At 40.6% G+C, this 23535-nt stretch overlaps 1 protein-coding gene across 1 annotated transcript in view; it reads left to right on the top strand.

Moving 5' to 3' along the window:
- ZBTB47 (zinc finger and BTB domain containing 47) overlaps positions 1 to 23208 on the top strand; it is a 684044-nt gene extending 660836 nt beyond the window's left edge. Inside the window, exon 6 of the mRNA XM_044066047.1 lies at positions 18021 to 23208. Coding sequence (XP_043921982.1) covers positions 18021 to 18427 — 407 coding nt within the window. The 3' untranslated portion in view covers positions 18428 to 23208. The remainder of the gene's footprint in view (positions 1 to 18020) is intronic.
- Positions 23209 to 23535: the final 327 nt, after the last annotated feature.

Below are 23535 nucleotides of genomic sequence, written 5' to 3'. Positions count from 1 at the left end.
CCATGAAGCTATGAACCTTTGCAGCCCTCCCAACATCTCGTCAGTTACGTCTCCAATGGCATGGATTTACAGTATTTTGATTCTTGCAGATTCCTACACATCCATTTCATGCAGCCCACAAAACATCTTGTCTCTTGCATGGCCTGCTAATGCCATGTACTATACGTCCACCTGCACTCTTGTAAAAGTCAAAGTTCTGTTGTGGAACTTTCAAAAAGCACTGAGTTTGTTAGTCTGTGTGCTTAGATAGGTAGAGGTACTGTTCTCCCTGCAGTTAACTGTGTGTGTGTGTGTGTGTGTGTGTGTGTGTGTGTGTGTGTGTGTGTGTGTGTGTGTGTGTGTGTGTGTGTGTGTGTGTCTAGACAGAAGACCAGAAGTATGTATTATCCCACAGTTACTGCTCCAATACCATCGATTGACAGCATTTTGATTCTTGCAGATGCCTACACATCCATTTCATGCAGCCCAACCAACATCTTGTCACCCATGTGGCCTACTGATGTAATCTACTATAAGTTCAGCTGCACTCTTGCAAAAGTCAGACGTCTGCCATGGTGCTTGCATAAGTACTGTGTTCTGTAGTCTGTGTACTTAGGTAGGGATTCTATTCTTACTGCAGTCAGCTATGTGTGTGTATGTGTGTGTGTGTTTGTGTAAACTCTTGCTTGACATTAAAGAGAGAATTTTACACCAGCATGTGGGACACTGTTATATTCTCCTCAACAGAGACTGCTTATGTCATCAGCTATAAAGTGTAGTCTAAGACACTCCAAGTCCAGCTTGTGCCACGGCGCTTGCATAAAGTACTGAATTCGGAAGTCTGTGTACCTGGATAGGAATTATATTCTCACTGCAGTCAACTAGGTGTGTATATGTATGAGCTCTCACTTGACATTACAGAGAGCATTTTACACCAACATGTGGGACACTGTTCTTACCATATTCTCCTCATCAGACACTGCTAATGTCATCAGCTATATCAGATATTTGGATATGCAGTACTCCAGGGCAGTGTCAGACACTAGTCTGGAGGCCAGGCAGAAGTCACCTCATCCTATACATGACAAATTCCATGACATGGCTTTTAATCTATCTGCATACATCATGGCATGGTATGTGTTATATTGCTGAGAACACCCTGTGGTCTGTCTAGCTGCTGCATGTGTCTGGTGAGGTACATGCAGAAGAGAGCATTATACTGTATTAGTGTTCTGATGAGGTTTGACTACAGTGCTGTCATAGAATCCTAAGATATGAATATGACTTATGATGTGCACAACATAGGCTTTCTATACCAGTATGGACACTTTGTGGTTTAAGTTCAGAGTGTTATGTACATGTGTCCCCAATGCATGCAGCAATTGATTTCAGCATAGCAGGACTGTTGTCAATGCTGTGATTAACGTAGAATTCCACTTTTTAGATGGACAACATAAAAAAGCCACATTTCTGTATTTATTTGTAGATCATGTGCCTTTTTCCCCATTCATTTATATGTGTTAACTCCTCCTGTACTATGTTATCATCATTGGTGGACTCAATGATTGCACCCAATATGCAAGCATCAGCAAATGTGGTAATCCAAAGGCCATATACTTTAGCCTGAACTGTCCGTAAATAGACTCCAAACAGCGAAGGGCAAAACACAGATCCCTGGGGTTTGCCATTAGTGACAGCTCTACTGGTACAGGCTGATTCACCAACATTCACAATATCTGTTCTGTCGGTGAGCCAGTAGGTTATGCATCTACTGACATGAGGTTTGATCCCCAGCTGGGAGGGTTTCTCAACGATACCTGCATGGGGGATTGTCAAAACCTTAGGCCAGATCATGACAGGCAATATTCACTGTCTTACCTTTATGTAGGTCTATCACATGGAATGAATGAGCTGTGACAACATTACAGATCATCTATGGTGTGACTTGGCACATACACCCTCCTGATACAGTTGAATTTACACTTCAGCACACCCTCCACATGGGGCTATGTTCCCATATAAGTGTGTACATCAACATGCATCCATCTGAGTTGGGAGGACAGCACCTGATGCATGCATGTATAGAGACATCCTGACTAGCATCAGCTGTGAGGTAGACCAACATGTCATCAAGGAAATATTCTACATGTACACTAGAAATAATCTTGGCTGTGTGCAGCAGACTTGTGTGAGTTGTTAATCCTACATCATGTCTGTCACATCTGATAGATGTCCTCAAAGAGGTTATCGAGGGCATACATGATGACAACAGTATCATCTTGTGGAACTTGATCAGGTCAAGGCATTTGACACAAATCCACACTGAAGTATTCAGTCAACACTGCCATATGTGGCTATAAACAGCTATATCACCAAATGGGTAGACCAGTTTATCACATATATGGCATCTCACGATGTTGAAATGCGTGATGTGATCTATGAGGTCCAGTGATCAGGTCCGTACATCAGGGCTGTCTGCTAGACCCTTTTCTGTCCATTAGTTAAGTGATGGACATCATAGATGACATACACATCCTGTGCCCAAACAGTTGCCTGAAGGACTACAGATTGTGGGCAAACACTGACTTCAGCTGAGATATTAGTATAATACAGACAGTATCAACACATACCAAAAATGTCTGCCACAGCCATGACAATACCTGCATTAACAAGAAATATGGGGGTATTTCTTAAGTCAGGAAAAAAACACACCACCCAAGAATAATGTGGACATCACACCCTATGATCAGACCAATAGGCACGTGACCCATATCTTGTAGTAGATGTTAAGTGGTACATCCACTGGCATGTGGTCACAGTGCTGACTACTCCTTTCAATGTAACACAAGTGCTGGGTATGTGAAGGATGTCATAATACCTTCATGATTCCCTGCCTTCATCACACCAATAGCTGTGTACAATGCACCCTTCTTCATGTACCTCCCTACACATCTTCCAGTGATGTGTAACTGAAGTGCACCACCTTTGTCACAGTGAGCTGTCCCACAGCTTATTGGCCATACCTGGGTATTCTTTCTGTGGAATATACATGGCTCTCTGATGGTGTGGAGCACCACTCATGCGTGCTACCTGTTCTGCTTATGCACAGACTACATATGTAGGTCTTTGACAACATTAATGGCATGTATATCATAGGTTCATAGGTAGGTACTAGGCTATCCGATCAAGTGCCTAAGTAATCCCTGCCAACAAGGTTCCCTAGCTTATATCACCCAAAAAAGTTATTTTCTTGTGCCTCTGTTGAGCAGAGCCACAGAAGGGATCCACGGGATATATTTCCTATTTCCCATCCACTCATCAAGATTTTTCTTGATGAGTGCTAATGAGGAACTTGACATAGATGGGTAGCTTGTTCCAGAGTATGGGAAGTCTCTGGGACAGGAATCTATCCCTCCAGCATGTCCTGTTTGTTGTGGTGACAAGTTTTAGGTCCCTTGAGCGTGTAGCTCAGAGGGATTGGGATTTTTTTAGGTTTAGCATGTCCAACAGCTCTGGGTTTGACATAGCTTTATGTTAGACAGAGATCACCTTGGAGTAGGTGATATGCTACAGAGTAAAGCTGGAATTTTTTGACACGGTCAGTGTAGGGCATCTGTTTGAGGCTAGTAATCCTCTTTGTGAGGTACTTCTGTGGCCTTTCCAGCTGCTGCAGATGTCTTGTGAGGTACATTCCAAAAGGGATGTTGTACTCTATAATGGGTCTAATGAGTGTCAAGCTGAGGGGAACAATGACCTCTTTTTTCCTAGATGAGAACCCTTTAGTGATGATGTGTACCATTTAGAAGGATTTCCTGACTACTGTGGTGATGTGATTATCAAAGGAGAAACTACTGTCCACCTGGGTCCCAAGGTCTCTTGTCACACATTCGGCATTAAGTAGACTGCCGCCTATGTGGTAGTTCATGTGTACAGAGTTTTTACTAAAGGGGATGACAGTGCACTTTTTGGCATTGAGCTTGACGCCATGGCTCTGACACCAGGCATTTGTCTCAGTGAGGCCCATCTGTAGGATGTCCACATCATTTGGGGACTCTACTATGACTCCTAGTTTGCAGTCATCTGCGAACTTTGTTAGCCAAAGGCCTTCTGTGTTATCCTGTACTTCAGAGAAGTAGATACCAAACAGGAGAGGTCCCAGGACTGAACCCTGTGGTACTCCACTTGTCACTAGGTTTGAAGTCAGATTTGGAGTCTGCAAGTTTTACAGTGTGGGTTCTGTCAGTGAGCCAGTTGGCAACCCATCTTATGACGTAGGGATTTATACCTAGTTTAGTGAGTTTAGCTGTAATTCCAGAATGGGGGATGGTGTTGAAAGCCTTGGCGAGTTCAATATAGGCTGTGTGAACCGCCTTACCCTAGTCTACGGCTTTGGTGACTGCCTCAACGAAGTTGATCAGGTTCAGGAGGCATGATGTGCCTTTTACAAACCCGAACTGGGTGGGGTCCAGAGTTTGGAGGTTACCAATGTCTGTGTTTATGAGTTCCATGATGATACGTTCCATGGTCTTACAGACCAGGTTCGTCAGGCTAATATGGCGATAGTTCCCGGGATCAGTGGTGGCTCCCCCTTTGTGGAGTGGGATAACTGTTGCTGTGCACCATTTAGTGGGCACAAAACCTGACGTGAGGCTATGACTGAACATGGTGCTTAGGTGGGGAGCCAGTTTGTTCTGAAGTTCATGTAAAATGCAGCCTGGGATGTTGTCTGGTCCCATGGACCCTGTGTTTTTTGCTTTAGAGAGTGCAGCTTTTACCTGCGTAGTTGTGATTCCAGGGACTCTGCATTCTTCATGTATAGATATGGGCCTTTTAGGGGGTGAGAGGGGGTAAAGTTAGCACTGAACCTATCTGTCAGGATGTTGGCAATATCAGTTGGTTCTGTAATTTTCATGCAGTTGTGCTGTAACTAAGAGCAGATCTAGGTGTTGCCATTGAGATTCTTGACATAGGTATAGAATGCTTTGTGGTTGTTCCTAGAATCAGTGGCAATTTTGTTTTCATAGTTAGCTTTGGAGGATCTTGTAGGATCTCAGCTTTTTACTGAGGCTGACCAGGGAGCTCCTCCACTCATGGGAATTTACTCTCTTTTGCAACAGTTTTTTTTCCTTCTGTTGTAGAGTTTGTTTATGGCAGGGGACCACCAGATTGGCTTCCTTTTTTTGGAGGATAGCGTCTTTGTTCTGTTTGGGATAGCATTATCCATGCACTCATGTAAGTGCTTATAGAGTGCATTTGTGTAAAATTCATCAGTCGTAACTGTATTGTCCATCTGCATGAGTGTCACCACTTCTGTCTTAAGAAGCATGAAGTTGGCTTTGGAGAAAATTTTTACCATGGTTTACTTAATGGGGGGTGGGGGTGGGATGTGGATATCTAGGGTGATTAGTTTATGGTTGGATCTGATCAACGAGGAGTTGACTTCAGGTGTGGAACACCGGTCACTCATGTTGGTAATGACTAGGTCTAGGATATTGTTGCCTCTGGTTGGGGTGTGGACATGTTGATTCAGGGCATTGGAATTTATGAATTTCAAAAAGCGTTGAATGAAGGAGTTGGTACATGAGTAGTTTTCCCAATTAATGGTGGGGTAGTTGAAATCACCCATTATTAGGGTGTTTGGTTGAACCCTAATATTTTCCAGTATATCAAGAAAAGAGGAGTGGGAATCCTGGGGCATGGTGAGGGATCTGTAGCAAGCTACAATTTGGATTGCAGTTTTGCCCAGAGTTAGTTGCACTTGGATAACCTCAGATGCAACTAGCCTGGAGGTGTGGATATCCTTAATGAATATGGACACACCTCCGCCTTTGGTGTTCCGGTCCAGGTTAGATGGCCTAAAAGTGTGGTATGAATTGCAGCCTGGTAATGCAGGGGTGGTCTCTGGAGCCTTGAACCAGGTCTCAGTCACTGCACAGATATCGATGTTATCCATTTTAAGGAATGCCTCCAGGGAGTGCATTTTGAGATTTAGACTTCTAGCATCGAGTAGCATTACCCTCAATTTTTGCTTCCCTCTTCCTGTTACAGTGGTGAATTTGCCATTTGAACCTTGCCTAAAAAAGGGACTATAGGGGCGGCAAAAACCTTAGCCAGTATCCAGAATCCCAGGGGTGAAAGGTGCAGGCCATCTCTGGCAAAGCATTGTGGTCTGTCGACCATGTCGTCCCAGGCAGACAGATACTGGATCCCCTTAGAATGACACCAGAAGCTTAGCCAATTATTGAAGTCAATCATTTTGTCCTTGTACTGCGGTATCATTCTGGGCAATGGCAGGATGCTACTCAGGGCTAGGGTCAAACCTGCCTGGGCTTCAAGATCGGAGAGCTCTTCCATGTCTCTTTTCATGTAGTTCAGGGAGGTATGTCTCAGGTCATTCACACCAACATGGACAATGACAGAGTCATATTTGTATTTGTTGTGGAGTGACCTGAGTGCATGAGTTATGTGGTGGATCCTGGCACCCGACAGGCAGCTGACAGTAACCTTCTCCTTGTTTAGCCTGGTGAGTGGGATATCAGTGTGCCTGACTATAGAGTTACCTATGACTAGTGTGTTGGGTACGTTGTTTTGCCTTATGGGCTGTGGTTGAGTGGCACACTGAGTCTGTGGGCTATGTGTCATTTGGGTTGTGTTGGGGGGGTGGAGGTTGCATGCGTTTCTGGTTTGGAGGTCTCTGTTGCTTGAGCAGATTATTATTGAGAGCCTCCATGAATGTTTTTGTGTTTCTATGTGTGGATTTTGGTGGTGTAGGTTTAGTGGGACTATGTGATGAGTGTGGTGTGGTCCAAGAGTTTACCTTCTCCTCTTGACTGTCAAGTTCAGTCTTGGTTGGAGAGAGCTTTACCTCCAGTTTGGCTAGATAAGTGCATCCCTCACAGGTTGTAGTGTTGGGTGGTAGGAGGAGAGGGTTGTCTGTGTACATGAGGCAATTGCTACATTGCCCCAAGATGCCCAGATTCATCAGATAGACAGAAGAAAACACTGGGAGCTGACCCTTGGACATGCCTGAATAAAAAAATATTTTCTTCTAGACAAGTGAGGAAAGTGAGTACAAGAGCTGTTTTTCTCTAAGCAAGTGAGGAAAGTAAGTACAAAAACTGTTTTCCTCAGGTAATGAGGAAGGTTGAGTGCTGTAGTAATCTGTACCTTATTTGGTGCTTACAACAAGCTCTGAACAAGTGCTGAGCATGAATAAGTAAATTCAAGTGCTAAAACTAAGAATCTGTATCTGAACTAGACTAGTTATAGGAAAGAAACAAGTGCAAATGCGGGCTTTTAAATCAGAAAGTTGAGACAGATGGAAAAACTACCAAAATGGCTAATAACAGCAATTTCTGGACCAGAACCACTCCTTATGTGGTAGATAGGTTACCTAGTGCTTACCACTCCCACTGATAAGCTAGAAGGCTTCCCTTCAACACAGAAAGTCTTGAGGGTCTCAGGAGCTTACAAGCAGTCCTGGATACAGCAAATGTGTATCTGGACTAGACTAGTTACAGGAGGGGGGGCAAGTGCAGATGCAGGCTTTTAAATCAGGAAGTTCAGAGAGATGGAAAAACTGCCCAAACGGCCAATAACTACAATTTCTGGGCCAGAAACAACTCCTTATGTGGTAGATTACCTAGTGCTTACCACTCCCACTGATAAGCTAGCAGGCTTCCCTCCAACACAGACAGGCTTGGGGGGCTCAGAAGCTTAAAAACAGTCCTGGATATAGCAAATATGTATCTGGAATAGACTAGTTACAGGAAAGGCAGGAAACAAGAGTAATGTTTTTGTTACAGTTAAGCAGAACAAAGGGAGATTCTTGCAAAGTTTTTTTTTTGTAAAGGAAAGGGAGAGAGAAGAAGCAGAAGATAATTCAAGGTTAGGAAACTAAGTGGGTTGGCCTTCTCAAATGTTCTCTCTGTATTAGGTAGAATGAGCTAATGACACTAGACTGGGAGGAGTGTTCCAGATCAAATTTACAGTAGGGGCGGGCAACTGCAAAGCCACCAAGTATAACAGCAGCACACCAGCAGGGAGGCAGGCTGGGGAACAATACTATAGCTACTAGCCTACATTGTTTTAGGCAGTAAACACTAGAGAAATGTTTATTACAGCATAAGAACAGTAGTGAGCCACAAAATAAAAGTTTTTAAACAAATAAAGGAGCAAGGAGACTCTACAGAATACTTTTAACTGCAAACAAATCAGTTATATGATGCAGTCCTTGGCAGGAAATCAGAGCGAACAAACAGGTGGTTAACAATTAGAAAAAAAAAATTCCCGTTAATACCTTTCACACAGTGAAACTAGTTAAAAAACTTTACAAACAGTGTGATAGTAAAAACCTTATTTATCAGGCACTGTAAGGCAGACAATTTTAGTTTAACCATGCAGATTAGTTAATAGCAATAAAATACAGAAAACAGTATGCAGCAGGCAATATAAAGTGATATATATAAATTTTGAGAAGGAATAACTAGTAAAAATAAGCAAAAAAAAAAAAAAACCCAGGATACTTATTGTTATATATTTAAGATCAGTGTTGTAGTCCATGCCCCTCCTTCACTTGGCTCAGTGTGTATAGACAGAAGTCCTCTCAAAGTTAGGGCTTAAATACCAGAAGATATAACCTTAAACAACTTCTTTAAAAAAGCTCAAAAGAACCAATGAGTACTTACTGCAAGCCCTAGACCATCCAACCTCCACCAGCCAGCAGCCAATCAACACAATCCTGCCACAAAGGTAAAGAAAGTCTTCTGCTAATTCAAGATGGCCTGCCATGTGCTCAGAACAACCACTGCAAAAACAAATAGGCCCTGAGACAGCAAATTTGAACTGGGACAATACTACAGCTACTAGCCTATACTCTTTTAGACAGTAAACACTACAGAAATGTTTATCACAGCAGAAGAACAGCAGTGAGCCACAAAATGAAAGTTTTTAAAACAGATAAAGGAGCAAGAAGAGTTTACAGAATGCTTTTAACTGCAAACATATCAGTTATATGATATACTCCTTGGCAGGAAATCAGAACAAACAAACAGGTAGTTAACAAGTAGAGAAAGTTTCCCGTTAATACCTTTCACACAGTGAAACTAGCTAAAAAGCTTTACAAACAGTGTTACAGTAAAAACCTTGTTTATCAGCCCCTGTAAGGCAGACAATTTTAGTTTAACCGTGCAGATTAGTTAATAGCAATAAAATACAGTAAGAAGTATGCAGCAGGCAATAAAAAGTGCTATATATAAATTGCTAGAAGCAATAACTAGTAAAAATAACCAAAAAAATTAAAAAAAACAGGGTACTTATTGTTGTATATCTCAGATCAGAGTTGTAGTCCATGCCCCTCCTTCATTCGGCTCAGTGTGTATAGACAGAAATCCTCTCAAAGTTAGGGCTTAAATACCAGAAGATACAACCTTAAAAATCTTTGTTAAAAAAGCTCAAAAGAACCAATGAGTGCTTACTCTAAGCCCTCGACCATCCAACTTCCACCAGCCAGCAGCCAATCAACACAATCCTGCCACGAAAGTAAAAAAAGGCTTCTGCTAATTCAAGATGGCCTGCCATGTGCTCAGAACAACCACTGCAAAAACAAATAGGCCCTGAGACAGCAAATTTTAACTGGGACAATACTACAGCTACTTTCCTAATGTTTATCGCAGCAGAAGAACAGCAGCAAGCCACAGAATGAAAGTTTTTAATCAGATAAAGAAGAAAGGAGACTCTACAGAATACTTTTAACTGCAAACAAATCAGTTATATGATACTCACCTTGGCAGGAAATCAGAACAAACAAACAGGTGGTTAAGAAGTAGAGAAAATTTCCTGTTAATACCTTTCAATCAGTGAAACTAGATAAAAAGCTTTACAAACGTGACAGTAAAAACCTTATTTATAAGCCCCTGTAAGGCAGAACATTTTAGTTTAACCATGCAGATTATTTAATAGCAATAAAATACAGCAAAAAGTATGCAGCAGGCAATAAAATGTGCTATATATATATATTGCTAGAACCAATAACTAGTAAAAATAAATAAAAAAACAAACAAAAAACAGGATACTTATTATTATATATCTCAGATCAGAGTTGTAGTCAATGCCCCTCCTCCACATGGCTCAGTGTGTATAGACAGAAATCCTCTCAAAGTTAGGGCTTAAATACCAGAAGATACAACCTTAAACAACTTTAAAAAAAAAAAAAGCTCAAAAGAACCCATGAGTGCTTACTCCAAGCCCTATACCATCCAACCTCCAGCAGCCAGCAGCCAATCAAAACAATCCTGCCATGAAGGTAAAGAAAGTCTAATTCAAGATGGCCTGGCCATGTCCTCAAAACGACCACTACAAAAAAAAAAAAACAGACTCAGAGACAGCAAGTCTGAACTGGAACAATATTACAGCTACTAGCCTACACTCTTTTAGACAGTAAACACTACAGAGATGTTTATCACAGTAGAAGAACAGCAGTGAGCCACAAAATGAAATTTTTAAACAGATAAAGGAGTATGGAGACTCTGCAGAATGCTTTTACTTGACAGTGTGGATTGTACCATATATATATATATATATATATATATATATATATATATATATATATACACATATATGTATATATGTATATATACATATATATATATATATATATATATATATATATATATATATATATATAGATTCACTTCATAACACTGAAAGCTCAAAACACTGAAAATGAAAAAAACTTCATAATATAGAAGATCAAAACACTGAAACTTCAAAACACTGAAAACTCAAAACACTGAAAACACATATCATACATAGACTGAGTTTAAACAACATATATCATAGCACTTGCCACCAAGTGTAAGCAGGGGGGAAAGCCCCCCTGCACTCCCATTAGGGGGGCTGCGCCCCCCACACTCCCTGCTACTTAAATATCTCAACTCCAAGACTGCACTTAGTGTAGTGATGTGCAATCTTGGAGTGATATATATAAGTAGCAGTGGGTGTGGGGATGCATCCCCCCCACATGGGGGGTGCAGGATGACTTGCTCCCCTGCTTACACTTGGTGGAAAGTGCTATAATTTATATTGTTTTAAACTCAGTATATGTATGATATGTGTTTTCAGTGTTTTGAGTTTTCAAGATTTTGAAGTTTCAGTGTTTTGGTTTCAGTGTTTTGAGCTTTCAGATATATATATATATATATATATATATATATATATATATATATATATATATATATATATATATATATGCCATGCACACATGTCAACTAGCCTGTATTGCCCATATTGCTGCATACAATTATAGCAGTGTCCCTCTTAACACCTCCAGCAGATATTAAAGTGCGAGGACAGTGTGTGTGGTTCCCTCACTGGGTGTGGCTGTATCATAATTGTTGTTCAAGTGTGTGTGTGTGTGTGTGTGTGTGTGTGTGTGTGTGTGTGTGTGTGTGTGTGTGTGTGTGTGTGTGTGCAGACTCATCTCATATCACTCTAAATCATTTATGTTATGTCAGAGGCATGGTATTCCTGGTGGGATTATTCTGATATTGTCCATGATTGTTGTTGGATCTTGTAATGTTTTCTATGAGCCTTTACTTGTGCACAACTTGCTGGAGACCTCTGCTGAGAGTACACTCATATTCAGGCATATCAGTTTGCACAACCTCACAATATGCACCCTACCGCAACTGTATGTCATATCCCTGATAGATGTCCTCTGTATTATTCATGTAATGATGCTTATCTCACACAGGCATCCTTCCCATTGTTACATATGTCACCATGTGTGACAGTTACATATTAACTATTTTCACTGTACAGTCCCTACTGTACTATATAGATATGTGATTGGTGTTTCTGCTACATCAATCTTCCATTGATATGCCCTCCGCTGCTGTACATTAGGTTGTTTCACCTGTTCTCTTTCCCTGTGTTCATTCCTACACTTCATCTTTGTGTCCCTGTTCAATACACACACTTCCCCTGAGTGTTTATTTTACATGGCAGTCCATGTCCCATTACAGATCATTTACACAGCTTCCGTACAGAATGCCAGGAATGGGATATCACAATACTCTGCACTGTAGATTCACTCTCCTGTATTGTGTTTGGGCCATATACTTTGCATTCATACCTCTCAACTGTCCAGATATTTTCAGGATGTCCAGATGTGTTCCTTATCAAATGTGTGTCTTTCTGCCATATCAATGGGGTAATCTCAGGACTGATGTGAGTCAATATTACATACATTTGAGTTCATACCTCTCAACTGTCCTGATTTGTGCAGAATGTCTAGTTTTTGTCTCATATTTTTTATCTTTTCTTCATAACATTTTGGTTTTCTGGCAATTCATTGGCTGATGACAGACATTTGAGTTACAAACTTCATGCTCTTCAGAAAATCCATGCTACTGTACAACCTATTTTTCACCTTTCTAAGTTTGGAAGAGCAATATTAGTCTGTCCTTATTTTGGACCCTTTGTACCCCCCATTATTTATGGCTTTGTCCAGACGTCTTGCACTAAAAGGTTGAGACGTATGCTTGAGTTTCATTCTACCACATTTCTATGTGATATCTATGTCAAATATGTCCCTATTTCTGGTTAATTGTCCACGCATTATGTTGGCCGTTGTGCAGATGTGTTGCACTAACATATTGACAGTGATCTGTGAAGCCCTGGGGATCATTGTGGCATTCCCCGCAAATCTGAGGATGGTAGATGTCCTGCTTTAAACATAATTCCTATCTGGGTTCACTTACATGATTTCCTGGCCTGCAACACTGTAGCCAGCCACAAAACCTCACTTATACGTGGTGCGCAACATTAGTATGCATTGCGTGTGTTTGCACATTTTTCACATCGTGCAGCACGAGGCTACAGTTAAACTATTCCAGATGCCAGAAAGTCTGCTCTTCAAATTTTCCCTTAGAACTAGCTGGTTTCTCAGTAGTAGCACTAAAATCTGAACCCCTGTGATTAGCACTTGCTCTAGAACCTGCTGGAAAGCACTAGGAAGCCTGAAACTGATTCAAACACTCAGCTCTCCTTGTCAATAAGGAGAAATGAATCATAGGCACTAAACAGCCTATAATTGCAAAGTACCTTGCAAAGGTAAGGGAAAACAGCTCTTAAACTTTACAAAAAAGCACCTAAACAGGCATGTCCAAGGGTCAGCCTCCAGTGATTTCTCCTGTCCACCTGGTCAATCTGGGCATCCTGGGGCAATGCGGCAACTGCCTCATGTACACAGACAATCCTCTCCTCCAATCACCCAACACTACAACTTGTGAGAGATGCACTTACATAGCCAAACTGGAAACAAAGCTCTCTCCGGCCAAGATTGTGCTAGACAGTCAAGAGGAGAAGGTTAACACCTGCATTACACCTTAAGCAACTCATAGCCCTTCAAAACCCGCACCATCAACACCCACACATAGCAACACTAAATCCACATATGCGGAGGCCCTTAACATTAACCTTCCCAAGCAACAAGGACCTCCGAAGCCGAAACGTAAACAAACACCAGTCACAACCAAAGTGACACATAGCTCACAACACCAGTGTGCCACCCAACAACAGCCCCTAAGGCAAGACAATGTACCCAACACTTTAGTCATAGGTGACTCTATAGTCAGGCACACTGATGTCACACTCACCAGGCTGAACAAGGGGAAAATTACAGTCAGCTGCCTGTCGGGTGCCAGGATCCACCACATAATGCATACACTCAAGTCACTCCACAACAAGTACAAATACGACTCTGTCATTGTCCATGCTGGAGTGAATGACTTGAGATGTACCTTCCTGGACTACATGAAAAGAGACATGGAAGAGCTCTTGGATCATGTGAACCAGGCAGGTATGACCCTAGCCCTGAGTAGCATCCTGCCTTCGCCCAGAATGATACCACAGTATAAGGACAAATGATTGACTTCAACAATTGGCTAAGCTTCTGGTGTCATTCAAAGGGGATCCAGTATTTGTCTGCCTGGGAAGACATGATCGACAAACCACGATGCTTTGCCAGAGATGGTCTGCACCTGTCACCCCTGGGATTCAGGTTACTGGCTAAAGCTCTTGCCACCCCTATAGTGCCTTTTTTAGGCAAGGTTCAGAGGATAAAACCACACCATAACAGATACAAGCATGCAAAATCTGAAGGTAATGCTACTCGATGCTAGAAGTCTAAACCTCAAAATGCACTCTCTTGAGGCACTCCTAAAAATGGAGAACATTGATATCTGTGCAGTAACAGAGACCTGGTTCAAGGCTCCAGAGAGCACCCCTGCAATACCAGGCTACAATTCTTACCACACTTTTCTGCCACAAAACCAAGACCGAAACACTAAAGGTGGAGCAGTGTCCATATTCACCAAGGATATTCACACCTCCAGGCTAGTTGCCTAACACAATGCATCTGAAATTCTCCAAGTGCAACTAACAATAGGTAAGACTGCAATCCAAATTGTAGCTTGCTACAGATCTCCCGCCATGCCCCAAGATTCTCACTACACCTTTCTAAACATACTGGAAAATATTAAGATACAACCAAACACCCTAATACTGGGTGATTTCAGCTACCCTGCCATTAATTGGGAAAACTACTCGGGTACCAACTCCTTTTCCCAACGGTTCTTGGAATTCATAAATTCCAATGCCCTGGATCAACTAATCCATTGCCCCACCAGGGGCTCCAATATCCTAGACCTGGTCATTACCAACATGGGAGATAGATGCTCCACACCAATGGTCACTCCCTCATTGGTCAGGTCTGACCATAAGCAAATCACCTTTGGCATCCACATCCCTCCCCCACCCCCCCAGTAAGGAAACCTCCTTAAAAAACTTCTCCAAAGCCAACTTCATGCGACTGAAGTCAGAAGTGACAAACTTCACAACACCCACGCAGATGGGATCTGGAAGTTCGACTGCAGAATCCTACACTAAGGCACTGTACGAGCACATCCACTCATGCATGAATCGTGCCATCCCAAATAGAACCAAGATGCTCTTCTCCAAAAAAAGGAAGCCAAACTGGTGGTCCCCTGCTATAAACAAACTATACAACAGAAGGAAGAAACTGTTGCAGAAAAGAGGAAAATCCCAGGATGCAAAAAACTCCCTCACCAGCCTCAGTAAGAAGCTGAGATCCCTCATAAAATCCTCAAAAGCTAGTTACGAAAATAAAATTGCCAGATTCCAAAGACAACCACAAGGCATTCTATAGTTATGTCAAGAATCTAAATGGCAATGCTCAGATCTGCTCTGAGCTACAACTGAATGGCATTACATATACTGATCCCAAGGATATTGCCATTATCTTGGCAGATCGATTTAGTGCCACCTTCACCCCATAAAGGGCCTATCTCAATACCAAAAGATTGCCAAATTCTGATAATCATGGCCACACAGGTAGAAACCGCACTCTCCAAAGCTAAGAATACAGCATCCATGGGACCAGATGACATCCCAGGCTGAACTGGCACCTCACCTAAGTGTCATGTTTAATCATAGCCTCACCTCAGGCTTTGTACCCACTGAGTGGTACACAGCTACAGTTATCCCGCTCCACAAGGGAGGATCCGCCTTGGATCCCGGGAACTACCGTTCACTCAGTCTGACAAGCCTGATCTGCAAGGGCATGGAACGCATTATCATAGAACTTATAAACAAAGACATTGGCAACCTTCAAACACTGGACCCCACCCAGTTTAGGTTTGTGAAGGGCCTATTTTGTCTCCTGAATCTGATTGACTTCTTCGAATCAGTCACCAGAGCTGTGGACGAGGGTAAGGCAGTCCACACAGCCTATCTGAACCTCGTCAAGGCCTTCGACACCATCCCACACTCCAGAATCATAGATAAACTTACTAAGCTGGGCATAAATCCCTACAACACTCGATGGGTTGCCAACTGGCTTAGGTTCATAGATTAGGTTCATAGATTAGTACTAAGCTAACTGCCCTTGCGAGCCATTTTAAGCTTAGCCAATTATCCCTTGTGAGACTCAAATGCTGCACCTTGTGTTTGTAAGGCAAACACCTTAACCATTAAGCCACCCCCAGACTGTAAAAGTAGCCAACTCCAAATCCAGCTACAGACAAGTGACAAGTGGAGTACCCCAGGGTTCAGTCCTGGGACCACTCTTGTTTGGCATCTACTTCTCTGAAGTACAGGCCAACACTAAGGGACTCTGGCTAACAAAGTTTGCAGATGACTGCAAACTGGGAGCCATTATTGAATCCCCAAATGATGTGGATATTCTACAAAAGGGCCTTACAGAAACAGATGCCTGGTGCCAGAGCCATGGGCTCAAGCTTAATGCCAAGAAATGTACAGTTATCCCCTTTGGAACAAAACATGTACCCCTCAATTACCACATAAGTGACTGGACACTGAACATCGAAACTGTGATGAGAGACTTAGGGACACAGGTGGACAGTGGTCTCACTTTTGATAACCACATTGCCACAACAGTCAGGAAATCCTTCTATGTGGCACACCTCATCACTAAGGGCTTTTCATCCAGAAAAAAGGAGGTCATTGTCCCACTGTACTCATCCCTCATTAGACCCATTATAGAGTATAATGCCCCATTTGGTATGTACCTCACAAGGCATCTGCAACAGCTGGAAAGGGCACAGAAATACCTCACTAAATGAATCACAGGCCTAAAGCAGATGCCACATGCTGACCGTCTAAAAAAACTCCAGCTATACTCTGTGGCATATCGTCTACTTAGAGGTGATCTCTGCTTAACATACAAGGCCATGTAAAACCCTGAGCTGTTGGACATGCTCCACTTAAAGAAATCCCAATCCCTCAGAGCCACACGCTCCAGGGATCTAAACCTTGTCATCACAATGAACAAAACATGCTGGAGGGATAGGTTCCTGACCCAGAGACTCCCCAGACTCTGGAATAGATTGCCCATACATGTCAAGCAGAGCACCTCATTGGCCCTCTTCAAAAGGAACCTTGATGATTGGATGGGAGATAGGAAATTCACCCCGGGGATCATGTCAGTCGCCCTGCTAGACAGGGGTCCAGAGAAGTAAATATTGTGGGAAGAAATATCCAGGGAATTGTTATGGCTAGGCTTGCATAGGCCCTAGGGCCGATAGCCTAGTACCAACCTATGAACCTATGTAGAAATGTAAACTCCATGTAGGCTTCATGCAGAGCCTACACAGAGTTTATTGAATTCCAGGGATAGTCTTTTTAGTAGAGATCATAAATTCAGAGCAAAAAAAATATATATATATATTCAGTTTAAATACTCAATGTTTGGATTACTGTAGTCTTCGTATTTAGGCAACTTTGAGTTGAGTCCCTAACGCAAGAAAACAGTAAACAGAATCTAGAAACTGAAGTCAAAAGAACAGTTCAGAAAGAATGCAGGAGATTTTTTTTACGATAAAAATATCGATAACAATATCAATAATGATAGCTGGGTTGGATTGCATGGCTAAGCTTGTCGTTAGCCTAGTATATATCTATTATGGACCTAAATGTTTGCTTGAAGCTTTACATGCTATACTTAGAAAATCCTATTATTGCATTAACTGTTTACAGCATTGCTTTTGTTAAAAGTATTCTGTTTCAGTTTGATAAGGTTCCTTTGTAAGTATCATTCAGGCTCCAGCAAAAAGATCGCAACCAAAAATTGTAAACAGAAAATTACAGTGAATTTGTTTAATGTAAGTGAACAGTAATATGCTGTGGTATCCATTAGGAGAGTAACTCTGCATACAGTTGGATTACGAGAAACGCTTTAATTTCTGTCCAGAAGTATTAATCTTTACATGTTGTTTTGTGTTAATATTTTCTACATTCAATGGATGCATTTAGATAGGAACTGTACCTTGGTAAGTAGGACTGTTATCACCAAAAATGTTAAATGACTGATGTAGGAAGTTAAAAGCTCATTTATTACCAAACTATTTTGAGGGATTGAGAGTCTGACATGCTTAACTGTATTTTATAATAATTTATCTGTCCAAGACCAAGATGTTGATTATGACCTTTGATTTCTATAGGGGAGAAGCCATACATCTGTGAGATCTGTGGGAAAAGTTTTACAAGCCGACCAAACATGAAACGACATCGCCGGACACACACAGGAGAAAAACCATACCCTTGTGACATCTGTGGTCAGAGATTTCGCTTCTCCAACATGCTCAAAGCCCACAAAGAAAAGTGTTTCCGAGTTAGTAACCCCATGACTTCTGATGGCTTGGAGAATCCATTGAGTCTGCTGTCGAACCAGAGCTCAGACTCACCAAATCAGTCTAGCCCTAGCCTCCCTTCTCATCCCACTCAGCACACCCATCCTCTCCCTTTACCACTGCTTCAGCCACTCCCTCAAACCCTACCAGCACCTCCACATTTACCCCCTCCGCCTCCACTATTCTCAACAGGAAGGATCAGTTCCACAGATGACTAAATGTGGACTGAAAACTGGTTCATAAGGGTTTACTGAATGTTGGCTTTAGAATGCTTAACAACCTTTTCAGAAAGAGTTGAGTTATCTGAGGGAGAAATGAGATGGAATGAAGCTTCTAGTTCTGGAAAGAGATAATTTCAGTTCTCAATAATTTTAAAAACCCACAGACACTGATAATTTTAAGCTAAGGATGTACACAAAGGGAATCACTTGAGACTTAATGGCTACTTTCATTTTTTGATACTAGTTCCAGTACAGAAAATTTGTGGCAATTTTTTTCCTATGTTAGGCTCTTGCTGTTTAGAAATGGATAATATGCTGTACCCATCTGGAAACTATATTTCTCATCTTGTCTACGGTGTGCAAAGACAAAAGTAATTGACAGTTGGTATCTGCTGAACTCAAATATGAGTCATCAACTATTCTGGGAAAATTTTAATTATTTGTGGTACATTTACCCCATCTCTAAAATGCAGTTTTTACTTCAAGAAATGATAAGCCCTTGAAACCCTTTAAGTAATTATACAGCTAAAAGAAGGATTTTTAAAGACCAAGTCCACCCTGCCAAAACAAATATGCCATTGGCCCTATGGTACACTGTTAAAACTTGATTTGCAGTTATCAAAATTCCAAACCTAATAAAAGACGCTGACTTCTGAAGGGTTATTCGAAAGGATGGTTTGTGAAAGGGGTGTAATTTTGTTGCGCTTTTTATTTATTGCTTGTTTTAAACAGTGCTGCAAGTTGCAGTAAGCTTAAAGTAGACTGAATTTCATAGGAAAACTATGGATATTCTTTCTTGTTTATATATGTGGTTTTAACTGCTTTTGTAACTTCCTTACACATTTTCATTCTCTGAGGAATGAGGAAAGGGAAGTGGAATTTGACACTAAGGCACTTTGTTGTGACGCACTCCACCATCTTGTCCACTTTATGTCATTTCATGTCACAAGTGGCCTACAGTAGTTATTGGGCCTTGGAAAGCTAATGAAAAGCAGAAGGAAAACTAGTTCTTATTAGGAAAAGCTACAATATTATTGTTGTTATGAGCAGTGTCGGCCTGAACAGTGTGGACGCAGTGAGATCAGTAATACAAATATGCATTTATTGGTAACTTCAATGCTTATTATAGTGCTAGTAAATGTAGTTCATAGATGATAGACCATTTTCTGGTACAGTAAAATCCTTCACTGATATATGCTATCATTGCCCTAATGTAACTACTTGGGCTACTTTACCTCAAAATGCTGATTATGACCTCTAGTCTTTTGTTGAGAAGGTGACGTTATTGCAGAATGAGTATAAAGCAAAATGATAATTTCATTTTCACCTTTCTTACAGTTGTGTTTCATTTTAGTATATGTAATAGTACCCATAGAGGGAGAGATCTGATGTACTGCTTTGTAACAACAATGTGCACTTTTGAGACACTTGTTACTTGTATGTCACACTAGAGTGAACAGCACTTTTTTATGTACTGGGTGTACAATTTAGTCACAAGATGGCACTGTGTTAACATTGGGTCAGAGTGAGCTGCTTTCTGGTTCAAATGAGTAAGGTCCGATAGTATGGTGCCTTTACCTCATACTTTTCTAAAGCTCATATTGTTAAAGCTATGACTGCTCCGGCAGTTTTAATGGTGCAAACACTCAGAAACACTACTGTAGTTTGGGCATGGAAGCATATTCATGGCCAACACTGATATTTTTTAGCGATGCATTAGTTATGTTAAGGCAGATTTGTTGAACCCGCATGCAGATATATATAAGAAAATTGCTAGTACTGAAGATGGTCACAGCCTTAAAGCAGCACTAACATTTAAAATAGGAGGGAGACATGAACTATATCTTAAAGCACTTATTACATGGGAGTGTACCCCAAAAGGTGTAACTCTATGCTTCTAATGTAGTAATAGTCAAACATCAGATATTTATCATAGATGACAACACTCTGCACATTGTCTGACAGTATTGTTATAAGTACAGTGTTTGTAGCATCTGTCAGTGTGTGTGTGTGTGTGTGTGTGTGTGTGTGTGTGTGCATGAGTGTGTGCCTTTGTGTTTGTATAATTAAATATACTTACGGAACTACTCTCTATAGTCAAATGGTGGTTGACAAGAAAATGATTGATGTGTTTGATCTATTTTGTTTGATTGTCAGGATAACTGAATTATGGCTGTGTATGTGTGTGTGTGTGTGTGTGTGTGTGTGTGTGTAGGTGAGATTATAGAATGGAGGGAATTGTAACCTTTCCCTTTTTTCCCCAGTGTTATGTGATCTTGGAGTTATTTTATAAAATTGTAGCAGCCCCCTCCCACAAAAAGTATTTCAAACATTTGTGGAAGTTTGATGGGAGTCCTGTTTGATTTCTAACTATCAACAGAATAAGATGTAATGAAAAGTGATTGTCATTTGTTAGACATGTATACTGTTTGTATGAAGAATGTGCTGTGATACAGTGGTGCTGCACTGAGCACATTCTGTCACATGATGAGGGCAATTTTTGCTTCTGTACTCATTTGGTACACTTGTTAGTATCCTGCCAAATGCCTTTTAACCAGTTTTTCCATATATATTTACAAGAATGTGTTTTTGCATTCCTTAGATATAGGTTTGATGTGTCTATCTGCAGTACATACCTCTTAAATTATTGCTACATTTTACACACACACAGCTGTTTAGTGCTGCAGTTGTGATACTATCTTACAGACAGTTTTATACCACATGTTGCCATAAAATAACACAGGTACACTTGCAAACAGTATAGCTTTTGGCCTGGACCCCATTACCACAATTGCACTCTTTGTGATGCTTTGTAAATTGTTTACCTTTTCCGTTATATCTTGTCTGACTTGGAATGAAATGCTAGAGTTTTGTGTTTATTTCTTAATTAAACACCTTCCACTCCCTCTTATCTCAGTGCTGTGAATTGAGAAACAGGCAACTTGTTCATTTAAGGATAATGTTTTATAACTCAAATATGTTACTGCTTTTATAATTCTTGCTATTGGGTTGTTACTGGTTTTAGCAAATGACATTGAAAGATTATTCTGGGTGTGTTTTAACACTTAAATAATGTGTTCCAGTCACTGCCAGCATATATTAAATTCACACATAACTATTAGTGGATTCAGTGGCTTTGCACAAGTAGAATTGAGGCAGTCACATAATGGGCAAGACTCGGTGTTATCTTATTCTTTACATTTTTCTAGTTTACAACAGTAGTCTCTAAACTTCCTTTTCTAATATTGAGGTTGTTAAAATAGTGAAGCAGCAATCTCCTTTTGGTTATTACAATTATTTTCAGTGATCCCCAAGATAACAAGTAAATGGGTATGGATGTTACTCTAGTGCTTTGGAAAAATATTGGTATTATAAATCTGTAAAAAGTAGTTTACTGAATTTTAGTGGCACAGTATTGAGGAATGTAATATGGACATCGTAAGTGTCATCAGATTTTTTAGGAATCTGGCGAGATGCCATGCCACATTATATCTTTTCTTGGAAAAAGAGATAATTTGCTACAAATCATAAAAAAGAGATGCTTTCATAGCAAGGAACTAAATGCATAAAATATTAAATGCACTTTAGAATACTGTGTCTCTAAGTAGAGTATTACTGTTACTTTTTTGCTTTGTTTTGTTTTCATTTGTCTAGCAACATAAGCTTCACAGCAGAATTTAGCAAAATATATATTTTTTTCTTTTAGGAATCACTGGGTTGTGTTTGTGCCGTATGTGAGTATGTCTGTGCATATGTGTGTGCATGTTTTATGTGAATTCTTTAGGGGGTGTGAATAATCCTTAACATGGCCAATGAACAGTGAGATTTTAAGAACAGTAGTGACATCTGTGCATTTACAATGTTTTATTCTGTTTTAACTATGTTCTGCTCAGGCACCTTTGATTCCAGCTCGCCACATTCTTCCTGCCTTAGACCAGCTAAGGGGAGATGAATTGAAACACCCGGATCTAGTTTCAATTTGAAGAGCTAGGCTCACTCAGTGCAGCTGGGGGCTGAAACTGCAGGATATTTGTTGGCATGATGAAGTTTTGTGCTTGGTGTTGACATTTCAACTGTTTAGCTTGGTAACTAGGGAACTAACAATGTAAAATACCCAATATGCTGATATTAAAAGTGCTGTGGAATTCTGATTTTCATTCCCAAAGTCTTTTAAACTGCTTGGAATACAAACTTTATGCTGCTGCCTTTTAGCACTTTGACATTCACATAACATAAAACTGTTTTCCAGCTTTATCCATCTCTATTATTTTTGTACAACACAATGAATGGCAGTTACCTGAATAATGCAGATTAGTTTCACAAAAGAATGTTGTGACAAAGCAACTAGTGATAACGTACACACTTTGACTGATAATTTTATCAGGTGTCTTTTAGCAGGAACGAAAAGGTCTAAAAAGGTGAACTTCACCTGAATTGATTGAAGAAACCAGTGTGTAACGACTGTGCCTTGATGTGGTTAAGTGAAGAAATAGAGGGACTGAGATCAGACTTTTGTTACTTGCAGTTGTCAGTAACAATGCACTTTAAATCTCAGATGTTTGACAATTGTATGAATTAAAGCAAAACTGAAAGGCTTATCAATGTGAGCAGTTAATTAGACTGGTCCTTCTGCTAAACCTTGTTTGTCTTGAACTATTTAAACAATGTTAATTTATTTGGGCTTCAGCAGAGCTTATATTTCCTTGGAATCACACACTATACTGTGGAAATTAATTTTAGGTAACGTTATTCTCAATAAACAAATGCTTTTTGACCCACGTTGCCATAATATGGGGTTACACAGCTTGAGTAAACATTTGTACAGTAACGTCTTATCAAAACTTTTGCTAAATAAGAAAATATTAACATGCTGCTACCTTATTAACCATGCTTGTGAAACTTCCCCCTTTTCCTGGTTGGCAACTTTCATTGTGACATCTGAAGTAAGACTTACTCTTCACTTTTTCTTTGGGCTACTTGATTTGGTAAGTGAGAGCTCTGAAAATGTTTACTTTCATATTCTTAAAAGTGTGCCTGGTCTTTCAAGACTGTAAGTGAGGCATTGCTCTGTTATTTTTTCTTATGGGTTACTATTCATTTTCTGT

The sequence above is a fragment of the Protopterus annectens genome, chromosome 3.part0, assembly GCF_019279795.1.
Source record: "Protopterus annectens isolate FY-2018-M chromosome 3.part0, PAN1.0, whole genome shotgun sequence".
NCBI classification, from domain to species: domain Eukaryota; kingdom Metazoa; phylum Chordata; order Ceratodontiformes; family Protopteridae; genus Protopterus; species Protopterus annectens.
The sequence above is the reverse complement of the archived record's forward strand: the minus strand, read 5'-3'. Positions and strand labels throughout refer to the sequence as shown.